This window comes from Cryptomeria japonica, chromosome 10 (genome assembly GCF_030272615.1).
Source record: "Cryptomeria japonica chromosome 10, Sugi_1.0, whole genome shotgun sequence".
NCBI lineage: Eukaryota > Viridiplantae > Streptophyta > Pinopsida > Cupressales > Cupressaceae > Cryptomeria > Cryptomeria japonica.
In genome coordinates this window covers 119,132,054-119,155,176 of record NC_081414.1, presented here as the reverse complement: position 1 = coordinate 119,155,176, position 23,123 = coordinate 119,132,054, and the positions used below count along the sequence as shown (strand labels likewise).

General features: G+C 33.9%; 5 protein-coding genes across 5 annotated transcripts; all 5 read left to right on the top strand.

Moving 5' to 3' along the window:
- Positions 1–2,333: 2,333 nt before the first annotated feature.
- LOC131072524 (probable carboxylesterase 17) lies at positions 2,334–3,071 on the top strand. The gene has a single exon (XM_058008697.2). It carries the CDS (start codon positions 2,533–2,535, stop codon positions 3,040–3,042), a length of 510 nt encoding a protein of 169 aa, XP_057864680.1. The 5' UTR covers positions 2,334–2,532; the 3' UTR covers positions 3,043–3,071.
- Positions 3,072–3,117: 46 nt separating this feature from the next.
- Positions 3,118–3,468, top strand: LOC131072523 (probable carboxylesterase 15). Its single transcript, XM_058008696.2, has one exon. It carries the CDS (start codon positions 3,118–3,120, stop codon positions 3,466–3,468), a length of 351 nt encoding a protein of 116 aa, XP_057864679.2.
- A 3,664-nt stretch (positions 3,469–7,132) lies between these two features.
- On the top strand, positions 7,133–8,381 carry LOC131072548 (probable carboxylesterase 17). Its single transcript, XM_058008721.2, has one exon. The coding sequence runs from the start codon at positions 7,343–7,345 to the stop codon at positions 8,276–8,278; it is 936 nt and encodes a 311-aa protein (XP_057864704.2). The 5' UTR covers positions 7,133–7,342; the 3' UTR covers positions 8,279–8,381.
- A 6,065-nt stretch (positions 8,382–14,446) lies between these two features.
- LOC131072623 (probable carboxylesterase 17) lies at positions 14,447–15,748 on the top strand. The gene has a single exon (XM_058008848.2). The coding sequence runs from the start codon at positions 14,505–14,507 to the stop codon at positions 15,438–15,440; it is 936 nt and encodes a 311-aa protein (XP_057864831.2). The 5' UTR covers positions 14,447–14,504; the 3' UTR covers positions 15,441–15,748.
- Positions 15,749–17,668: 1,920 nt separating this feature from the next.
- Positions 17,669–19,088, top strand: LOC131858682 (probable carboxylesterase 17). The gene has a single exon (XM_059211977.1). It carries the CDS (start codon positions 17,871–17,873, stop codon positions 18,804–18,806), a length of 936 nt encoding a protein of 311 aa, XP_059067960.1. The 5' UTR covers positions 17,669–17,870; the 3' UTR covers positions 18,807–19,088.
- Positions 19,089–23,123: the final 4,035 nt, after the last annotated feature.

Genomic DNA, 23,123 nt, shown 5'->3' with positions numbered 1-23,123 from the left:
TCAGTAACGTGTATTTGGGACCCGGTTAAGGTATTTTGGGACCCCGGTAAAATCACTTGTAAAATTTATGGTAGTGTGTGAAGGCTGACATTAATTATGATCATCGGGATAATGCATATCATGCTTCGTGATCTGACAACCGACATGTTTATTTTCTTCATTGAGGCCGACATGGTGAAAAGATAAAGGGTATTTAAGGGAGAACACTTAGCGATGGATTTGATGTTAATGGTTATGCGATTTTGGATGTGAATCAGTCAAAGATTGATGGTATGTGATTTGGTTAGCGAGTGGAAGCTTTTGTGTGCAGTTTCACATGCGCAAGCCTAACCGGTAGTGTAGAATAGAGCAGAACAGGGTATTCGTAAACCAGCTCAGAGGAGGTTGACAGAGCTTTAATCGAAACTTATCCAGCATGGTCAGATGCACTTTATAAGTTCATTTTTGTATGAAACCATTGTGTAATTTTGTGTAAGTCAGTGAGACTTTTGTTGAGCAGTGAGCCTGATTGCATGTGCAATCCTCTCTATGTAATATTTGTATACCTTGATCAAATATATAGATATTATGGGTATCAGCCCCACCATGGTTTTCCCCTTTACAGGGTTTTCCACGTATAAATATTGGTGTTAAGGTGTTGCTTCTTTATCTATTATTTGGTTTATGCACTTTAATTTTATTTTCTATTAACCGGTTCAAAAGCAATAAGTTCAGAAATTCATTTACCTGTAGAACATTGATTCAACTCCCCCTCTCAGTGTTCTTGGATTCCAACATGTTCAACAATTTTTTTTTATAAGTTGCTATGTTTAATATTATAGTAACCACAAAATGAGTTGTCAATCACCAATAGTTGATATCAACATGCATAATACATATTAGCATAAGACATTACAAAACATTATCATGACACCAATATATAGACACACATGCACAAATCTCTAACAAAATACAAAGTTTCAACTTTAGTCAAGCAATCCCTCAGCGCTTTTTTTAGCTTGATAGACATTTTTTTATAAAAGGAACTTGTTTGTTTATACACTTAGCATTCTTGTAAATTTAATAGGCTTGTTGAAGCTTAGGGTGCTTTAATAATCTAGTAATTATGGATTATCTTTTGTGATGATCACTACTCTTAACACAACAAAGATAAATAATAGATGATTACAACAAGCCTAATTTTTTTAAACTAATCTTCATATCTATTATATTAAATGAATTACAATATAATGATTACAAGAAGCCTATTTTCTTTAAATCAATGTTCATGTCATCTCTATCATTATATTACCATGGAAAAGTGAACAAGTTTTCTAGATTTCAATAAAGGTAAAATACCTCAAGGAGGGATTTTTATCCCATAAGTATTGGAAATTGATCTAGTGCCAATTTACACATCAACATAATTGTTTTTGTTTAACTATTCAATAGGGGTTTCATTGAAGCAAGCTCCTAAATATGTCATAGGCACCAATTTTTCTATTAAGCATTAATCTAGGCACTTTAGCAGGAAAAAAAGATCTAGTATACACCGATACTTGGTGGTAATAGGCGTAACGTATAATAACATGAGTATAAGACATCAATGCAACACATGAGACATTGGTATGCCAACAACATATAAATGCACATGTTCAAGTCCCTAATACCTAACAAAATACATAGTTCCAATTTTAGTAAACCAACACCTCATCTCTTTCTTTAGCTTGATAGACATTTTTTACAACAAATTTAACTTTTTGCATTACTTCCTTCTTGACTCATTTGTTTATACACTTAGCATTCATGTAAATTTAATATGCTTGTTGAAGCTAAAGACATTCTAATAATCTAGTAAGCATGGGTTATCTTTTGTGAGAATCACTACTCAACAACACAACACAATAAAGAGAAATAGTCTAGATGATTTTTTAACACATTGAATCAAAGCATAATTACAAAGAATAACAGCTACTTGATCTTAGATCATACAAGAAGCTGGGTAGAAAAAAGAAAACCTAAGCGTTAAGAACAATTGCAACATGCCAACAAGTGACATTACACTCAAGAAACATGACGAAGCACTAAGATAGATACTAGATGATTAAAATAAGTAATTTTTTTAAAACCCTACCATCATATAAAATGAATTACAACATAAGGATTAGAACAAGCCTGTTTTTTTTTTAAATTGGCCTTCGTATCATCAGATATATTAAATAGATTACAACATAACTAATAACTAATAAATATACATCCAAATCAAAGATATATCATCTTTGACAGATTGAAAGACAATTTAATTTTTTTTATTAATAGATTGTGAAATATTTGAAAAACAATTTGTTGCAGAAACATAATTTCCACATTCCCGGAGACTTTCAGTTTTCTGTGTAATTTTATATATTTTCTAATTTGGATGGAGAGTAGGGTGAGTGGAATCCGAAAGGAACTAGGCAGACTCGATCCTCAGATCGCCTGTGCAGGGCAGACTAAACCTAAGCCTATATAATCTTCTCCATACATTACACACAAGTTATTAGGAGAGTAAGAATGGAAGTTGTGGGAGAAGTAGAAGGGTATTTTAAGATCTATTCAGATGCCTCTGTGCTGCGCCTTCCACATCCCACCATTCCCCCCTCTTCACATTTCAAAGACGGCGTTGCATGCAAGGACGTCGTTATAAATCCGGAAACCGGCGTCTGGGCTCGCATATTCAACCCCGAAACCACTGCTCAAAAACCGCCTTTGCTGATCCACTTTCATGGAGGAGGGTTCCTAGCTGGTTCCACAGCCTGGGTAGATTACCACACTTTTTTTCACAATTTGTGCAAGACCGCCGGTATAATAATAGTGTCGGTGGATTACAGGCTGGCGCCGGAGCACCGGCTGCCGGCGGCATACGATGACTGTACGGAGGCCGTGGAATGGATGGCAAAGCATGCCGCTGAGCGGGCAGAGTCGCCGGAGGAGTGGCTCTCACCGTCCGTCGTTGGTTTTTCCCGGTGCTTTTTGGCGGGAGAGAGTGCCGGAGGAAACATCGTTTACCACGTCGGACTGTGAGTTGCTGAGCTGGGCGTGAGGCCGTTGGTTGTGAAGGGAGTGATTGTCATTCACCCCTTCTTTGGGAGTGAGGAAATGGGCGAGTCTGAGAAAAGGCCAGAGATGTTGAAGTTTGTACAGCTGTGCAATTCAGTTTGGAATATATCTCTGCCTGTGGGGTCCAGCAGGGACCACCCTTTTTGTAATCCGGCGGTTTCGCCCCTGAAGCCTGGTTTGAAATTACCGCCGGTTTTGGTGGCCGTAGGAGGAAAAGATGAACTTAAAGAACGAGGAGTGATGTTTTATGAATATTTGAGAAGTTGTGGGAAGGAGGCGGAATTGATGGTGGAGGAAGGTGGGGTCCACGGTTACCACATCCTGCTCCCTCAGTATGAAGGCACTCCACGGTTCATACAGCGTCTTTCAGATTTCGTTAATAATCGTTGAGTATTTTTAAATCACTTTTCACAGTCACTATAATAGTTTAGTAACTTATAGTTTGTAATTGATTGTTAATAGTTTTTTATTATGCAAGGAAAAGTAATTATGGAAGTTAAAAAATAAAGAGACTTTTTATAAAGGTTATTACAGAATGTAATTAATATTAAAATATATATATAATATACATTTGTATGTTTTTCTTTTATATCATTTTATAAATGTAAAAGAAATTGGTATAATTTGTCTAAGCTTATTTTTATAGTGGTTATATTTTTTTCGAAAAGAAAGATATCATCTAAGATTTGATCCAAATGCAAAAGTTAAAAATTTATTGAAATTATTAAACATCTTTGATAATTTTTTTAATATTAAATGTTGATTTGTATTTGTATGCATTGAAATTGTTGTTTTTGACATACTAAAAATCAATAGCCCAAGGGGATGGCAAGAAAAATTGTGTGAGTTTTTTATATTATTTTTATTGTTAATAAGTTCATGACATAAACAATGGATAAATTTCTACTTCTATTTTTTAAGTTGAATATTGAAAATTTTAATTTGTTGATGATGTGATGTGCTAAAACTAAATGGAGAAATGCATATTTATAAAATATATCCATTTTTATGTGTATTGGATATTGCTTTTGGTGTGAGACAATTGCATAATACAACTACAATGGAACAACATAGTCCTTTGCATTTGGCATGTAAAGTATAAATAATTGTGTGTGAAAGATGCAATTGACAATTCAATTGCATCTTTGGTCAAGACATATAAGATGCCAATAATTTGGTGTCATGTAATAAACAAGTCTACAACTTTGGCAAATGCTTTTGGTAAATATTATAAATGCCTCATAATTTATCTTCAAATGATCTTAAGCTAGTGTAAGATTGGAATGAAAAAGATTAAATAAGTAAAAACATGATATATATCTAAAGAGACAAGTAAGCTAGTTAATATTTTCTTACTTTACAAGTGGTTAGCGATTAGAAGTCTATCAAGTTCTTACATCATTTTTTACAGTAGGTCAATCAAAGCAACATTTTTTGATATTGCCACAACTATATTACAAATTTACGAAGGTATAAGGTGTTTGTAATGCAAATTCAATGATTTTTCAATGGAAACCAATACCTTGTTTTTGCTCAAAGGTTGAAATTGGGGTCTTTGTATGAAATTGTGATTATAGTATTATTTTTTATCATTTGTGCTATTAGAGATTCACATGTTAATAATACTTTTAGAGACACCATAAAATATTTTATGGTCCATAACTCCCTCAATATCAATCTAAAGGTCAAAGTGGAGGTTGGACGAACCACCAAGAGGCTAGATAACCATTCTCTTCTTAGGTTAGGTATTCACCTACAAAATGTGTAAGATGATTAGATAATATTTTTTGGTAATGAGTAGATGGTTTTCTTGTCAATAATTTGGTGGCGTATTCTCTAGTTTAGTATTATAATGTCTTTCATTTATTCAATGTTGGTTTCCATCTTGAAATTGCATAAATATTCTTAGATTTTTTGTCAGATTTTTTGTGTGGGATGGTGTACATGCACTCCATGTACACTTTCGAAAGTTTAAGTTAACTTCATACATTCTCATAATTTATGTGATGTTTTTGGGTGATTTAATTTGATAAATTTTGTGTAAATTCATTGGTCAATATTTATGTAGAAATCAAGGTATGAATGTACTTTTTCAATGTACATTATTTATATTTAGTTAAATGATTATTTATAAGAATCAATCTTGTGAAAATAATGTTGTCAATTTACTTCTCTCTATTTGAAGGATCTAGCACAGCGAGACATTTTTATTTGTATGGTATTAAGCATAAACAGTTGTTGTGAATTGACAACTAACCATAAATCAACACTAAAAGGAGTAATATTTTAAAGTCTTCTACTAGTAGAAACATGATTCACAGCCAATCAACAAACATGTCAATCATGATCCATGTCAATTTACAATGAGATTGTTTGAATGCATTTTATTCAGCTTCAAATGCAAGGGGATGTTCAACAAAAGTTTGCATAAGCCCCTATGTTCAATATTATAGTAAGCAAAAAATGAGTTGTCATTCACCAATAGTTGATACATGCAGAATACATATTAGCATAAGACATTAGCATGACAACAATATATAGACACACATGTACAAGTCTCTAATACCTAACAAAATACAAAGTTTTGATTTTAGTCAAGCAACCTCTCACTGCTTTCTTTAGCTTGATAGACATTTTTTATAATAGAATTTGTTTGTTTATACACTTAGCAATCTTGTAAATTTAATAGGCTTGTTGAATCTTCGGGTGCTTTAATAATCTAGTAGTTATGGATTATCTTTTGTGAGGATCAACACTCATTACACAACAAAGATAAATAGTAGATGATTACAACAAGCCTATTTTTAAAAAACTAACCTTCATATCACCTCTACCATTATATTAAATGAATTACAATATAATGATTACAAGAAGCCTGTTTTCTTTAAACCGATCTTCATGTCATCTCTATCATTATATCACCATGGAAAAGTGAATAGGTTTTCTAGATTTCAATAAAGGTAAAATACCTTAATTAAGGAGAGATTTTTATCCCACAAGTCTTGAAAATTGGTCTAGTGCCAATTTACACATCAACATAATTGTTGTTGTTTAAGTATGTAATAGGGGCTTCATTGAGGCAAGCTCCTAAATATGTCATAGGTACCAATTTTTCTATTAAGCATTAATAGGCACTTTAGTGGGAAAAAAAGATCTAGCATACACCAATACTTGGTGTCAACAAGCATAATGTATAATAACATGAGTATAAGACATTAGTGCAATGCACGAGACATTAGCATGACAACAACATATAAATGTACATGTTCAAGTCCCTAATAACTAACAAAATACAAAGTTCTAATTTTAGTAAAGCAACACCTCATCTCTTTCTTTAGCTTGATAGACCTTTTTTACAACAAATTTAACTTTGCATTACTTCCTTCTTGACTCATTTGTTTATACACTCACCATTCATGTAAATTTAATATGCTTGTTGAAGGTTAAGGTATTCTAATAATCTAGTAGGCATGCATTATCTTTTGTGAGGACCACTACTCAACAACACAACAATAGAAATAGTCTAGATGATTTTTTAATATATTGAGTCAAAGCATAATTACAAAGAATAACACCGACTTGATCTTAAATCATACAAATAGTCGAGTAGAAAAAAGGAAACCTACACACTAAGAACAATTACAACAGACCAACAAGTGACATTGCTTTGGAAAAACATAACAAACACTTGCAAACTGAGGACAATTACAATAGTCCAAAAAATGACATTACACTAAAGAGACATGATAAAACACTAAGATAAATACTAGATGATTAAAATAAATCTAATTTCTTTAAACTAACTTTCATGTCACCTCTACCATCATATTAAATGAATTACAACATGCCTGTTTTATTTAAACTGCCCTTTGTGTCATCAGATATATTAAATAGATTAAACATAATGAATAAATGTACATCCAATTCAAAGATATATCATCTTTTGACAAATTGATTTACAACTTTATCAGAGAGAATTTTTTTTTAAACATTTGTCTTATTGGTTGACAATTTAATTCTTTTTATTAATAGATGGTGAAATATTTAAAAAACAATTTGTTGCAGAAAACATAATTTATACATTCCAGGAGACATTTTGTTTTCTTTGTAGTTTTTTTTATATATTTTCTAATTTTAATGGAGAGTAGGGTGAGTGGAATCCAAAAGTAACTAGACAGACTCGATCCTGAGATCGCTTGTGCAGGGCTACAGACTTTTCTCTATATATATTAGACGGATACAAGCTATTGTGGAAACAGAAAGAATGGAAGTTGTGGAAGAAGCAGAAGGGTATTTTAAGATCTATTCAGATGCCTCTGTGCTGCGCCTTCCACATCCCACCATACCCCCCTCTTCACATTTCACAGACGGCGTTGCATCCAAGGACGTCGTTATAAATCCGGAAACCGGCGTCTGGGCTCGAATATTCAGGCCGGAAGCTTCTGGAAAATTGCCCGTTCTGATCCATTTTCACGGGGGCGGATTCATCGTTTGTTCCACGGCCTGGGTGGAATTCCACAACTATTTTCATGCTCTGTGTAAAACCGCCGGTATAATGATAGTGTCGGTGGATTACAGGCTGGCGCCGGAGTACCGGCTGCCGGCGGCATACGATGACTGCACGGAGGCCGTCGAATGGGTCGCAAAGCATGCCGCCGGGAAGGCAGAGTCGCCGGAGGAGTGGCTGTTGCCGTCCGTCGTGGACTTTTCCCGGTGCTTTTTGGCGGGAGAGAGTGCCGGAGGGAACATCGTTTACCACGTCGGACTGCGAGTTGCTGAGCTGGACTTGAGGCCGTTAATGGTGAAGGGAATCGTTGTTATTCACCCATTCTTTGGGGGTGAGGAAATGGCCGAGTCTGAGAAAAGGCCAGAGGTGTTGAAGTTTGTACAGCTGTCAAATTCACTTTGGAATATATCTCTGCCTGTGGGGTCCAGTAGAGACCAACCTTTCTGTAATCCGGCTGTTTTGCCCATGAAGCCTGGTTTGAAATTACCGCCGGTTTTGGTGGCCGTAGCAGGAAAAGATGAACTTAAAGAGAGAGGAGAGATGTTTTATGAATATTTGAGAAGTTGGGGGAAGGAGGCGGAATTGATGGTGGAGGAAGGTGGGGTCCACGGTTACCACGTCATGTTTCCTGAATATGAAGGCACTCCACGGCTCATACAGCGTGTTTCAGATTTGGTTAATAAGCGTTTTTGAATATTTTTAAATCACTTTTCGTTGATAGTTTGTATTGGGTTGCCGTTGCTAAAGTTTTTTATTACCTATGTAAGGAAAAGTAATTGGGAAATTTAAAAAATAAAGAGACTTTTAGAAAGGTTAATATTATTATTAAAATAATGTAATAATTAAAAAATCTATATAATATATATTTGAATGTTTTTTTCACATTATTTTATAAATGTAGAAGGAATCGGTAAAAAATGTTTAAGCTTATTTTTATAGTGGGTATATTTTTGGGAAATGAAAGATATTATCTAAGATTTGGTTTAAATGTAAAAGTTAATTATGTATTGAAATCATGAATTGTTGTTTATAATTTTTTTATACAAGATGTTGATTTGTATTCATATGTATTGAAATTGTTGTTTTTGACATACGTAAACTTAAAAGTATAAGGGAATGACAAGAATGTGGGACTCTTTGCATGAAAATTGTTTTTCGATGATGTGCACACTAATTAATAATTAATTATTATTTTTAGGAGTTGGGTCTCTAAAGAAGTCATTCTTCTACATGGGAGCTAGTAAAGGTTCAAAGTGTATTGGTGTGGTAGCAATTTGGAACATAGTCTTGACTATGCATGCTTGTAGATGTTGATATATATCTCTTGAAATTCAATGTTAAAAGGAGATTCTACCATTGAACTTGTGCATCCTTGTTGAGATAATTCAAGTATAAAATAGAAGATGGAATTACGGTAATGCATAGGATTGATACTATGACCAAGATTAGTATCACTAGTTGAAGAAATGAATTGTTGGCATAAAATGCAAAAGTTATTATTTTGGAAGATTATGTTGAGAACTATTGAGAAGAACTATAATGTGACTTTCTTTAAAATAGTGCAAGTCTAGTATAGTTAGACTGATAGCTCAACCATTAGAGTGAATATATAGAATATTCATAAAATATTGAGCACTATGTTTAGTAAGAGCTCAATTATTAAAGTGAAGCTATCGAGAATTACATCTTCCAAGTGTATTAGAGACAAAAAATATACATAAAATTATAAGGTAAATGACACCTTTACCCTAGCATTTATGAAAAAATATAAGGACACCATATTAAACAATATGCCAAATAGATTGCCATGAGTAAGAAACATCAATAACTTTATGGATTCTATTTTAGTAGCAAGTTTTCCAAATAAAGCAACATAAAGAAGAAAAAATAAATAAAAATGAAGAATTTAATAAACATGTGCAAGAGTTTCTAAATAAATTTTAGCTAGAGGGAGTTTAAGTCCATGACTAATACCTATAGTATGAACACCAAAGAAAGGAGGTGAGTAGAAAATGTGTACAAACCCTAAAAGAATAAATAAGATCATAATCACTTATATAAATTTCACATTGCCAAGGTTGAATTGTTTGAGTGAAACAATACTTTACCAAGATAGATCTAAAGAGTAGTTACCACCGCATTAGAATAAAAGAAGAAGATGAAGAGAATATACTATTTAAGATAAAATCTAAAAATCATATGAGTGGATAATTATGTCCTTTTGGTTGATTGACAACATAGCATAGTTATGAGATCATAAAATAAAGTGAAGAAGATATATTTGGGTAACTTTGTAATATTTATCTTGGAAAATATTTTGATTTTAAGGAAGAAAACCTAAAGCATGTTAATATAGTGTTGCAAAGGTTGAGACAAGAAAAAATGTTGAGAATATACTTATTAATTTTGGATTTGTAATCTTAGTATAAGGTTTAAAGATGGATATAGAGAAAGTGGGACCAATTTTTGGGTTGCCTACACCAATAAATATTGAGAGGTTATAAATTTTTGTGAGCTAGCTAGTTTTTATAAAAACCTCATTAGAATTTTGTTTTTGATCCATAAAATGCAACACAAGGTTGAAAATATTTGTATTCATTAAAAAAAAGATTACACATTTACAGTCATTACAACACCATCCCACCAAGGTAATTGAATCAGATAGTGCCAACCCCAATATAAAAAGCATGACCACTCAGTCATCTCATATACAAAAGAGAGCCCTAAAAATATAGTATCCCTATTACAACATGCACGACCACCCAGCCATCCTAGATACAAAAGAGGGTCCTCAACAAAATGTGCATACCAAATCCTCACCCACGATAGAGAGCAATAATGACATTCCCTACATCAATCCCCTAAGAGACCAAATTGTCATCATAACCCTAAGACCTCCACCAAAAGCCACAATAGTCGAAAGAGAAAAAGGAGTCCCACACCTACATCAATTCTCATGATACAAGGCGTCTAACGAAACTCTCTCTGCAAACGAATGTAGCCACTAGAAGTTGTTGACAACATCAATACCCGAGTGCTTCCTTAAAAGTCTCTTCCCATTGTTGCCCATCTTCGATGACAAATGAATTTAGTTGCATCCAACTTCGAAATAAAGGGTTGTTTAACCACCACCACTCCCTCTTGCAAGAGTTTAGGAATATCATCTGATCAAGGGATGCCAACACCCAACTCGACATGAACCATGGTTTCAATGTCATCAATAAGAAAATCCTCCTTAAAAACTTCACAAAGCAAGAACATAATATCCACCTTTGTAACACCCATGTCCAAGAGTGAGGCCAAAAATTGATCTAGTTAAGTCAAAGTTAACCTAATAATGGTTGGTTGAGGAGAGAAATTCCCTTCCCAAGCCTCTATTTCTAGTAGCCCCAAAGCCTTGCAAACAAACTACAACCTAAGGTCCGAAAACCTAAAAAGAATGACATTCCTTGCTCAAATCCCAAAACCTATAAATATAAAATTAGTCTCTTCTAGTACCATGGTGCCACAAGAAATATGATATGTAAAATTTGCAACCCTAATTAGCACAATAGAGATAAGAGACATGCAAGTCTAACTATTCGATATCTAGAGTTGAGTGGGTAAAGAAGCATGAGAAGGTGACAAGGAGAGTATAAATATTAACATGTCTTCAATCTTTTAGAGGATGGATAGGGACTAATAAACTAGACACAATTGAAAGAGAAGGTGGAGAAATTGAATTCCTATGTGTAGTACATCTAATTAGTTTTGTTCAATCCTCATCGATGATGGTGCCTCCTTCAATTATAAATTTAGATAAAAACATGCCAACAATATAAGAAATAGGTTACATTATAAAAGCTACAAAGTTATGAACTAAAAACTTTCTTTTTGAGGGTAAAAAATAATTGATGAATCCTTTAAGCTACATCACAAATTTATGATTGAGCTCACCAAAAATTTAAGGAAGAATTGTGGATATTAGAACTATTGCAAAAATTAACTTTGTAATGCTAACAGAAGGGAATTTTTCATTGATCTATTTTGAGCACCAATTTAATGCAAGTGTAGTCACATAAATTTGTCCACTTAATTAAATGAATACTTAGTATTTATTTGATTATTTAACCATCATATTCAACCATCTTGAATCTCCATATGGCATCCATGGCTAGTGCTAAAAGCTGAGAGATACACTCATTTGGGACTTGGAGAGGAGAGAAACAAGGGAGAAGCATCAAAAGGCATCATGGAAGCATCTTAGGGAGGCTCTTCTCCTTTCTTTTATTTTGTTAAACTTCTTTCATGCTTTTTGAAATCTCTCTTGATATGTTTGGAATGGTTTTTAGTTCTTTGTTTTGTTTTTATGGTTGAAACTAACTTATTAACATTGAACTTTGTTGTTGCCTTGTCCCCATTTCCATGACATCAGCAAGAAACCGAAATGGAAAATCAATATTTGAATGAGGAAAAAAAAAGAAAAAAAGAGGATATAGATAAAAGTTGTAAAATCATAGTTGATGTTAATGAATTTGTTGAAAATATATCTTGTGAGTATCACGAGGGTCAAAATTTTGTCATTTCTCTAAATATGCTAAAAAATTAAGTGACAAAGTTAATTAAAGGAAATTCATCTAAAGAATTTGTATTTGATACTTGTTCAATTAAAAATATTGTACAGATGCAAAACTTGTACAATTTTTTTGAGAAATGCTGATAAAATATCACACATTACTCACCATGGTGTTAGATAGTCAAATCTACCACAACATCTATTTCAATATATTTTGAAGAACTCAATCAAGATATTGTCAAAAAAGTTGTGGACAATCTAAGGCAGTATCGTTTGAGGATTTGTCATGTTGAAAAATAATTTATCTAAATCAACTTCTTCAAATAATGCACATGGTAATTAAATGAACATTAATTTTCAAATTAGACATATTATTAAATTATAAAGTCTCTTGTAAATTATTATGACTCTGATATTTTCGTGTAAAAAAAATACATTCATTTTCAATATATTTTAGATTTTATTCCTCATAATTAAATCAAAGTTATTTTCAATTATATAGGGTATAGTAAAAATGTTGTATGAGATTATAAACATAATAAACATTGTATAGAAAAAATAAACAAATTTGTGTTATTATTTTTTGAAGGATGAATAATTATTATTTTTATGTTTGATGCATATCGTTTTGTTTTTCAATTGTTTTCTTGAAAACTTTACATAAATGTTCAATTATCAATCTTTAAAATAACATATTATTCCTTGTGTGCATTTTAATAATCTATTTATTTGATGTAATTCATACTTTCTTATTTGAAAACTTTTAAGTTATTTATTTTGTAAATATTGCAAATTCTACTAATAAAAAAATTATAAATTGTAATTATTCTAGATAAGTAATTAGGTTTTTTGGATTTCAATAAAGGCAAACATGCATTTCTTAAGGAGGAATTTTATCCCACAAGTATTGGAAATCGGTTTAGTGTCAATATATGTATCAACATAACTATTCTTGTTTAAATATGCAATAGGGTTTCAATAAGGAAAGTCCCTAAATATGTCAATAGGCACACATTTTTTCATTGAGCACTTGTTGCATTCCTCTTTCATGAACCTTTATATATTTGCTTAAATTGCATAATTAGAGATGTGGTGATGGTATTTGAAGTTAATGAAAACCTCTTTGCAACTGCAAGCAAAGATGAATCAATGTGACACAATGGAAACTAGAATATTGAATCCTATCTAATAAAAACAATCACAATTAGCCAAAATCTATTGCGGACATCTAAATACATCTTTAATGCTCTAGAATAACCATAAGTCAGCCATATATACCATCTACATTCAACGTCATGATTGTTAACTTGACTTAAATTGAACTTCACTTTAGCTTGAGGAAAGGAAAGCCATTTGAAATTGTCTTTGAAATAAAGATTATCGATTTGATTGATTCCAATTCTTAAAAGCTTAAGAAAATGAATGCTAGGCATGGGAGATTTATATCGACGCAAGATGGTGGTAGATCATCATATGAAATGTTGGTTAATGGGTAAGCCATTGCAAAATCCATCTCCATTATAGAGTAGCCATCACTCAGTAGCATCCCAACCTTTCCATATACTTTTACTAATTGTTTTTCATGGACATTAACATAATAACAATAGACTAAAGTTGAATGTCATTTTAGAGTGAATACCCACATGAAAAGCCTCATAGATCCCTCAACACATGAATACCTTTTTTAAAGAGGTTTGTTCCTCCATCTGAAAAAGTTGTGTTTATTTATCTTTAAGGATGATACTATAAAGATAAATAAATGCAACTTCTTCAGATGATGAAACAAACACTATAAATAAAAGGTCACAGGGATGTTTTTTATTTCCCCATTTAGACCATATAAAGTTGCCAATTAGCTTAGGTCAAAGGGATGCTTTTTTATTTCCCCATTTACACCATATAAAGTTGCCAATAAGCTTAGTAACCTCATTATAACCATTTGTGCGAGACCATCTATCTAACCTGCTTAAACTTTATTTTGCCTTTGTGGATTATTGAGGGGCCAAAAAAAATAGACAAAAAATCTTCAGAGCCGACCCCAATGTCATTGTCAAGAAAATATTTTAATGTAAATAATATGTCATTTCTGAAGTAAGTCATTGTTTTGTCGGGAGGATATACCTATAGATAGCTTTTGTTTGTTAGCAGATGATGGAATATTTGCGCATGAGCAGAGTGCAGATATGTTAATATGTTTGTAATTTAATATTATATATTTTCTAGTTTTGAAATTTTTATGTGGACAAAACCGGGTGGTCGAATCAAGAAATGTAGGTAGCCAGATTCGATCCTGCGATCACCTGCTACATAATTTTCTATATATACCTTTCTTAGACAGATAAATTTATTCTGAAAAGAACAGGGATGGAAGTTGTAGGAGAAATTGGAGGCTTGTTAAAGGTTTATTCAGATGGCTCTGTGCTGCGCTCTGCACATCCTACAACGCCTGCCTCTTCACATTTCACAGACGGCGTTGCATCCAAGGACGTCATTATAAATCCGGAAACCGGCGTCTGGGCTCGTATATTCTTGCCGGGAATCGCTTTTGGAAAACTGCCAATACTGATCTACTTTCATGGCGGCGGATTCGCGGTTTGTTCCACAGCCTGGGTAGAATTCCACGCCTTTCTGCACAGTTTATGCAAAACCGCCGCCGTAATAATAGTATCGGTGGATTACAGGCTGGCGCCGGAGCATCGGCTCCCGGCGGCCTATGATGACTGCACGGAGGCCGTAGAATGGATCCGAAAGCATGCCGCCGGCAGAGCAGAGTCGCCGGAGGAATGGCTGTCGCCGTCCGTCGCTGATATTTCCCGGTGCATTTTGGCGGGAGAGAGTGCCGGAGGGAACATCGTTCACCACGTCGGATTGCGGGTTGCTGACGTGGATGTTAGCCCGTTGTCGGTGAAGGGACTGATCGCTATTCACCCCTTCTTTGGGGGTGAGGAGAGGATCGAGTCGGAGAAAAGCCAAGAGAAGGAGGAGTTTGTGGAGAAGTGTAAATTTGTTTGGGGTTTAGCTCTGCCTGTGGGGTCCACCAGAGACCATCCCTTCAGTAATCCGGCAGTTTTGTCCCTCAAGTCCGGTCTGAAATTGCCGCCGGTGTTGGTAGTCGTAGCCGGAAAAGATGATCATAAAGAGAGAGGGGTAATGTGGTACGAATATCTGAGGAGTTGTGGACAAGAGGCTGAATTGATGGAGGAGGAAAATGGAGGCCATGTTTATCACATAAACTTTCCGGAATTTGAAGGCACTCTGCGTCTTCTAAACCGTATCTCTAATTTTGTTGATGAACACTAAATTTTTTTCACTTCTCATCTTCTGATTTCTCTTTTAGAATTGTTTAAAGAGGCTCAAAATTTCTGTCAGATCTTCTGAGTGGAATAGGATAAATGGACTCCAAGATCCCTGGAACTGATCTGCACCATACACGTACCAAAGTTTGATCTACTTTTATATACAATTATGATCGTGGTCCTTGAGATTCGGCACTCAATATGGTTTTGTGATGCGCATTGTTCAATAATCTTCCAACCGTTGAAACATTGACTTGTCAGTCACAACTTCTGTCCCACTTCCCTGTTCAATTTATTCAACAGTTCAAGATAGTCAAGACATCTTAGGTGAGTTTAACCGATTGAATTATAAATTTTCTTATTTTGATTTGAGATAGTTAGTTGGGTTCAAATGTTAGTCATGAAATTTGAAAATCTTTGTCAATTTTTATTTTGTTTTGAGTTTATTTTGAGAGAATATCTTAATATAGATATATAATAATATGTGATGTTTTTTGTGTTTTTTTTTCTTTCATGATTTCTATCTATCTTCTCTTATGATGACTTGCACATTTCCAAACATTCAATTTTATTTTCATTTGACCTATAACTACTCCCACACTTTCATGTATCCATTCCTACTATTGAGATCTAGCATTTCCATCCCAAAAATAGACATGGATTGATCTTACGTAATATAGATTTGACTCCCAAAATATTTTTTAAAATTCAAAATTGTTGACTCATATCCTTTTCCACTAGCCATTGAGATTTGACTTAGTAAATGTTTGTGTCTTGATATTTAAACACATACATTTGAACATTAAATAATCATTTCGAAAATACTCCATATTGAAAATGAAATAATCATACCAACACTATGTTTGTTTTGGAATATTGAAGAGAATCTAAACGTGCATCACTTGCATGTTTGAATGTTGTCTTCGATATTTTTCAATATCTTATGCATAAACAACTATTAGAGACAGGGGTGGAAGAAATCACATAAGCACATAGTTTGTCAAATAACTTTTGAAAGTACAAAATAGGTCTATGTCTTAGAACATTTTCGAACATTTTCATTGAGGGTAAGTTGGATTTCATACAATGTGAGTTTGACCAACATAAAAAATTGTATCTATCACAAATCCTAATCAATGAACATATTGAAACTTACACTTTCAAATCATCAACAATATTTTATGCATTAGTACTAAACTATTACTCTTCACTAAATTATTACACTTAAATGTTAAATCCTCCTTTAGTTTCAAAATATTATTCATTAAAATTATTGATTTCTAACTAATTATTAATTAATCTAAGTCAATTTGTGAGAATCAATCTAAGTAGTGTAGGGGAAAGGACCCAAAAGTTGAGCATATTTCAATAGTCATTATATCATTTGTTGATTTAATGGTCTATGTTTTTAATAATATAGCACTAGTAGTTGTGACTTTAAAATTGTTAATGTTTGATCATGAGGACCAATAATTTAATGAAATGTATTCCTTAGATCTAAAAAGTAACAAATCATGTGATATCACATCAACACACCAATAGAACATGGGTTAGTCACAACTACCAGTCTTTTTTTTCCACCTTCTTGGATACCTAAAAAAAAAACACTATGAGAATCCTCAAAAAATAAATTTAAAGTTGGATTCCCAAATTCTAAGCATCAAATACCAAGTGACCCAACTACCCAAAAATAGGAAGCTCTAAATGACTCAAGGTCTAAGGCCTTTCCTTCTTAATTAACTTCTCGATTATTGTTATGGTGATCTTACCAACAGTAGCTTCATGTAATGTTCATAATTATGAGCTATAATGTTGTTGTTATGTGCTACTCAGTTGATTTATGTTATGCAATGTTGTTGTTATGTGCTACTGAGTTGGTTGCTTGTATGAAGTTGATAATGGTAGCTTATAGTCTTCTTTGTTCTCTTTGATAGTGTTTTGACTATCAATCTTATCTATTTTTTTCAATTAAAAAAAAACATTCTGAAAAGATTTACAAATAAATTATATAAAAAATAAAATAAATTTAAAATTATCACAAAAAATTTTGCATGACACAAAATTAAGATCAACTAATTGTCCTCTTCTAACTAATGGTCCTCTCGGGGGACCAAAGAAAAAAGAGTAGATGATAAATCTTTAGAACATCCGAATTTCATTACAAAGGAAAAAAATATATTTAATGTAATAATGTCATTTTGAAAAAGACGGCTTTTGTTTGTTAGCAGATGGAATCTTTGCGCATGTGCAAACTGAGGAAATTTTAATATATTTTGTAATTTTTATCTCGAGAGGCCCGGGTGGTGGAATCTCGAAATGAAACTAGGAAAGACTCGATCCTGCCTAATCACCTGTGATTAAGCCTACAGTTACATAATTTTCTCTATATGTACCCAATGTTAGACAGATTCATGTTATTCTGAAAAGAGTGGGAATGGAAGTTGTAGGAGAAATTGCGGGCTTGTTAAAGCTCTATTCAGATGGCTCTGTGCTGCGACCTGCACATCCCACCACGCCTGCCTCTTCACATTTCACACACGGCGTTGCATCCAAGGACGTCGTTATAAATCCGGAAACCGGCGTCTCGGTTCGCATATTCTTGCCGGAAACCGCTTCACAAAAACTGCCGGTCCTGATACATTTTCATGGGGGCGGATTTGTGGGTTGTTCACCAGCCTTTGTAGAAATCCACACCTTTCTGCAAAGTTTATGCAAAACCGCCCGTGTAATAATCGTATCGGTAGATTACAGGCTGGCGCCAGAGCATCGGCTCCCCGCGGCCTACGATGACTGCACAGAGGCCGTAGAATGGATCCGAAAGCATGCCGCCGGCAGGGCAGAGACGAGGGAGGAGTGGCTCTTGCCGTCTGTCGCTGATTTTTCCCGGTGCTTTTTAGCGGGGGAGAGTGCCGGGGCGAACATCGTTTACCACGTCGGACTGCGAGTTGCTGACGTGGATGTAAGCCCATTGTCGGTGAAGGGACTGATCGCTGTTCACCCTTTCTTTGGGGGCGAGGAGAAGGTCGAGTCGGAGAAAGGCCAAGAGAAGGAGGAGTTTGTGGAGAAGTGCAAATTTGTTTGGAGAATAGGTCTGCCTGTGGGGTCCAGCAGAGACCATCCATTCTGTAACCCGGCGATTTCGCCTCTCAAGCCCGGTTTGAAATTGCAGAGCGTGTTGGTAGTGGTAGGAGGAAAAGATGGTCATAAAGAGAGAGGGGTGATGTGGTATGAATATCTGAGGAGTTGTGGACAAGAGGCGGAATTGATGGAGGAGGAAAATGGAGGCCATGTTTATCACATAATGCTGCCGGAATTTGAAGGCACTAAACGTCTTATCCATCGTATTTCCAATTTCGTTGCTGAACACTAGTTATTTTTACTTCTAATATTCTGATTTGTCTTATAGAATTGGTGAAAGAGGCTCATTTTTTTCTGTATGGAAGAGGATAAATGCATTCCAAGCTCCCTGGAACGACTCTGCACCTTACACGTCCCAAAGTTTGAGCCACTTTTATACAGCTTTATGATCGTTCTCCATGAGAGTTCGGCAGTGAATGTAGTTTTGTGATGCACATTGTTCATTAATCATTGTCTTGTCAGTCACATCTTCTGTCTCAATTGCCTGTGCAATTGATTCACCAATTCAAAATAGGGGAAAGGATCCAGTAGTTGTGCACCTTAACTTCGCGCTTGTCAAAATCTTATTACGAAATTTCAAATCACTCCGAATTTTTTACAGCAGCTTACTTGGCAAGTCCCCTGCATATAACTAAGGTTTCAAGGCCACATCATCAAATATGATGCCACATCAGCATGCTTTTTGCCAAGGTGTCCAAAACAGCCCCCCAAAAAAGTGAGACTAATAGGCGTGCAAAAGAGACCCCAATAGTTGTGTAGCTGACATGGCATCACCTGATTGGTTACTTTTTACAATATTAGTACATTTCTTAACAACTATTGCTACATTTCCTAACAAATGTTGGTACATTTCCTAACAAAAATTGATATTTTTTGTTTCAAACAATAAGTTTTATTTGTTCAATTTTCGGAACATAAGGTATCAACAACCCTCACAACAATTGGTACATGCTCAACTACTGGGTCATTTCCCCTAGTCAAAATAAAAATTAAAAAAAAAAAAGAAAAAAGGGAAAGGGTTAGTACCTTATGAAATTCTATGGTGTGTTAGTATTCTTGCTTATAATATTCAATTTTGTTATATATTTAGGGGAAGAGCACCAATAGATAACATAGTTCCAATAACCGTCACCTTATTGTCATGTTGACCCCCCAATAGCCGTCATAGTGAAAACACCATTAATAAATTTGTGTTGTACCAATAGCCGATCATTTTTTGTAATTAATTGGCCCATTTGTGCACAACTATTGGAACATTTGTCTCATTTGTGTACCACTATTGGAACATTTGTGCACCACTATTGGGACATTTGTCAACAAGTACTAGCGATTCTGAGTTGACGGATACTAGAACATCTTTAGTTAGGTATCAGGCGACACTTTGAAATGTGTACTTTTTGACCTTTGTGCGCATAATTGATTCCACAGTGTGCATCATTACTACCCAGAAGCCAGATCAATAGCTATAAGCAGTTAAGTCACATACAAAGACAACTAAAATAAATAAATTAAAATCTGATGTACCGTTTAGGATCTGTGGGTGCGCGAAGTTAGCTATGATGGCTACTGGTGCTCTTCCTCTATATGTAAATAAAAAATAATTAAATAATAATGTTCAAATAGATCTATATTTATACAAAATATCTATGAATGTTCTATTAACTAGTATATCTGTTTTTAGAAAAATATAGAAAGTACGCCAAGAGATATCTTAGATTTAAATTTATTTTAATATATTATCACTTGAGAAAGAAGAACATAAACTTCAAATAATTATAGACAATTTTCCATTTGAAAGCATTCTTCAAATAATCTATCCACTATAAAGCTTTGAACATGCATTATTATATATGGGAAGATGTATCTTCCATTGTCTGATTTGCATGCAAATCATTTGTCTTGGAGAAATTCTTCAAACATTTTTTTAAATTGCATCAAGCATCTTAGAATGAAAAAGCATGAAGGGAATTAAATTTTTTTCATAAACATAAAATCCTAATTTCTTGTCAAGACCAAATTGCCAATTCTGGCACATCTTGAAAAAAATTTAAAAATTTAAAACAGTAGGACAATGCAAACCACTTGCTGATTTAAATTGGCAAATACACACGTCAAGGATGACAAAACTGCTAAATGTATAATAGTCCAAAATAGTAATCCAGAGTTTCATTTGTTAAAATGGTTAAACTTATCCGATATTAGTAAAATATAACATATGTGCAAAAAGTTTAATAACATAAAACAAAAAAAAACCAATACCAACAAGAGGGCTCGTGTTAAACAAGCCTTGGGTGATTGATTCAGTGAAAGAAAAGGTGAATCCCTAACATGGTGATATTTTTATTATTATAGCTAAGCATCTGCCCTAGAAGTTGGTACCGACTTAGTAGGAGTGGCAATGCTCTACACGAAACCGCAAGGGTCCTTCTCCATTATTGAAGGCAGTCTCACCATTACCAAGAATCTATGAGAGGTCACATTGTAAAAGAAACTGCCAAACAACTCCTTGTATTAGATTTTCAATAAGCATTGAGAATTGTCCAGTGCAGGAGACTACATATCATTTTTCACACTATATAACTCTCATACTATTCTTACTTAGACAAAGTTCTACTATTTCTCTCTCTTGTTGTTATGTTGATGGACTGAGATGTCACTAAGGAAACCCCTATGATCAAGAATATAATCAACACAGATCTGATCTTCAGTGAACTATTCATGCTTAACTATATATTATTCAATTAAGAAGTGTCTTTATTTAATTATAATGCAATCAAAAATACTAACTTGCCTGCTTTATCAAGAGATACACACTTTATTTAATCGAACAACAAAGTTTTAATGGAAATGAACAACATAGTTTTAAGAACCCAATGTGTACTTACCATTATGAAATTCAATGAACCAAGCGTCCCTCCTAATGCGCTGAATCACATACTGGAAATATTCGAAGTGACAAGGATCATGGATTTTGCACAATCTACAGGGAAGCATTGACAATAAACCCTATAGTGTGGTGCTAGCTCCAAAAAATGACGACCATTCTTCCATCAAAATTGTATCTTAATTCAAATAGGTAGTAGATACAATGCAATCCCCATATTGAATTCAGACTATCATCACATATTGAAGCATTGAATCTGGTTGCCAATCTAGTACCTTGCAAGTTTAAAATTTATAGAATTGAGGTCATTGATATCCATGTCAAAATGATTGTAACTTCCAGTAATTCTGATACAATCTCTAATGCTACACTTCAAATCTCACAAGAGGCTACTGGTCTAAGAAAACCTTGCAAAGTGATGAGAGGATTGTTTGTGAGGGGAGTGTGCAAATTATATGCCAAGAGTCTGTAACCGAGCAAGGGCTTATTAATAAAATTTAGCCTCAGCATAGTCATTAATATTATGCCCTTGCCACTATCATTAATGGCCTTTCTAAAAAAGAGTCCATTGTAACTGAAGCAATCAAAATTTCTATCTATAGGCACAAATTTCTATTCTAGGAAGGTGGGCGGCCAATACAACCATTTCAGGCAATCGTGATTAAGGACGGCGTTTCAAAAATAGGGAATGTTGGACTTGAATCTGTATCGCTTGTAGGTAGTGGGTGGCGACACCTATAATGGTATGGTTCTGTTAGTAATGAACACGTCAATTTTTTTTTAAAGCATTTTTTGTTTACGGACAACTTCGATTCCATTATAGATCTCTTCTTGGTGAAAATAAATATATAAATACAAGGTGAACTCACAATAATGGTTCCCACTTTTTTGCCACTTTTGACACTGAGATGAACATTTTTTAAATAATCTTCAACTTCTGACAACTATAACTTTTGAACTATTAAGAATTTGAAGATGATGTAAATTAGTGATTTGTAGCATTTTGTCTGTAGATGATATATATATTTTTTGAAGAATTTAAATTTTTTTTTTTCCATCTTCCTCGTAAAGTAGTTTTTTACAACAAACTACATTTTTTAAGAATGATGTGCCTCTCGAAATGCATCATTTTTTTTCTATAAATGATTAAAACTCAATTCTTTCGAATTTTGGTTTGTAACATCAATATCCAGGGCTTGCAGTTGGTTTGATAGTGATATGTTCAATATTTTTCATTTTATTAAGTTTTGAAGTCTGACTAATTATATCTTAGACATAGGTGTACGTTTGAACACATAACTTGTTCTATATATATCAAAATTCATTTTTTTTTTTGTTATCTAAAGAAGACATCAATACCTAGGGCATAGATATTTTTCATATTTTTTTTGAATTAATTTCCTATTTTTCCCAATGTGTTGAATAGAGAAGTTCAGATTCGGTGAAAAACCAACATTTCGTAAAATTAAAAAAGCAGGAACATAATAAATTCACAATGTAATAAACTTATAGTCGTTGGAAATCTTGCTTCGAGCACTACCATCTTATATTTTGGGTTATCAAGATTCTTTCATTTGAGCCTTGAACCAGATGTTTGAAGGTCAAAATTTATCAGAATTTTGAAGTATTTGGGGAGAGATGTCAAGAAAGGGTAGTTCGTACAAA

What these genes read in the sequence shown, in the direction of transcription:
- LOC131072623 (XM_058008848.2), top strand. Translation starts at nt 14,505, where the DNA reads ATGGAAGTTGTAGGAGAAATTGGAGGCTTGTTAAAGGTTTATTCAGAT.
- LOC131072548 (XM_058008721.2), top strand. Translation starts at nt 7,343, where the DNA reads ATGGAAGTTGTGGAAGAAGCAGAAGGGTATTTTAAGATCTATTCAGAT.
- LOC131858682 (XM_059211977.1), top strand. Translation starts at nt 17,871, where the DNA reads ATGGAAGTTGTAGGAGAAATTGCGGGCTTGTTAAAGCTCTATTCAGAT.
- LOC131072524 (XM_058008697.2), top strand. Translation starts at nt 2,533, where the DNA reads ATGGAAGTTGTGGGAGAAGTAGAAGGGTATTTTAAGATCTATTCAGAT.
- LOC131072523 (XM_058008696.2), top strand. Translation starts at nt 3,118, where the DNA reads ATGGGCGAGTCTGAGAAAAGGCCAGAGATGTTGAAGTTTGTACAGCTG.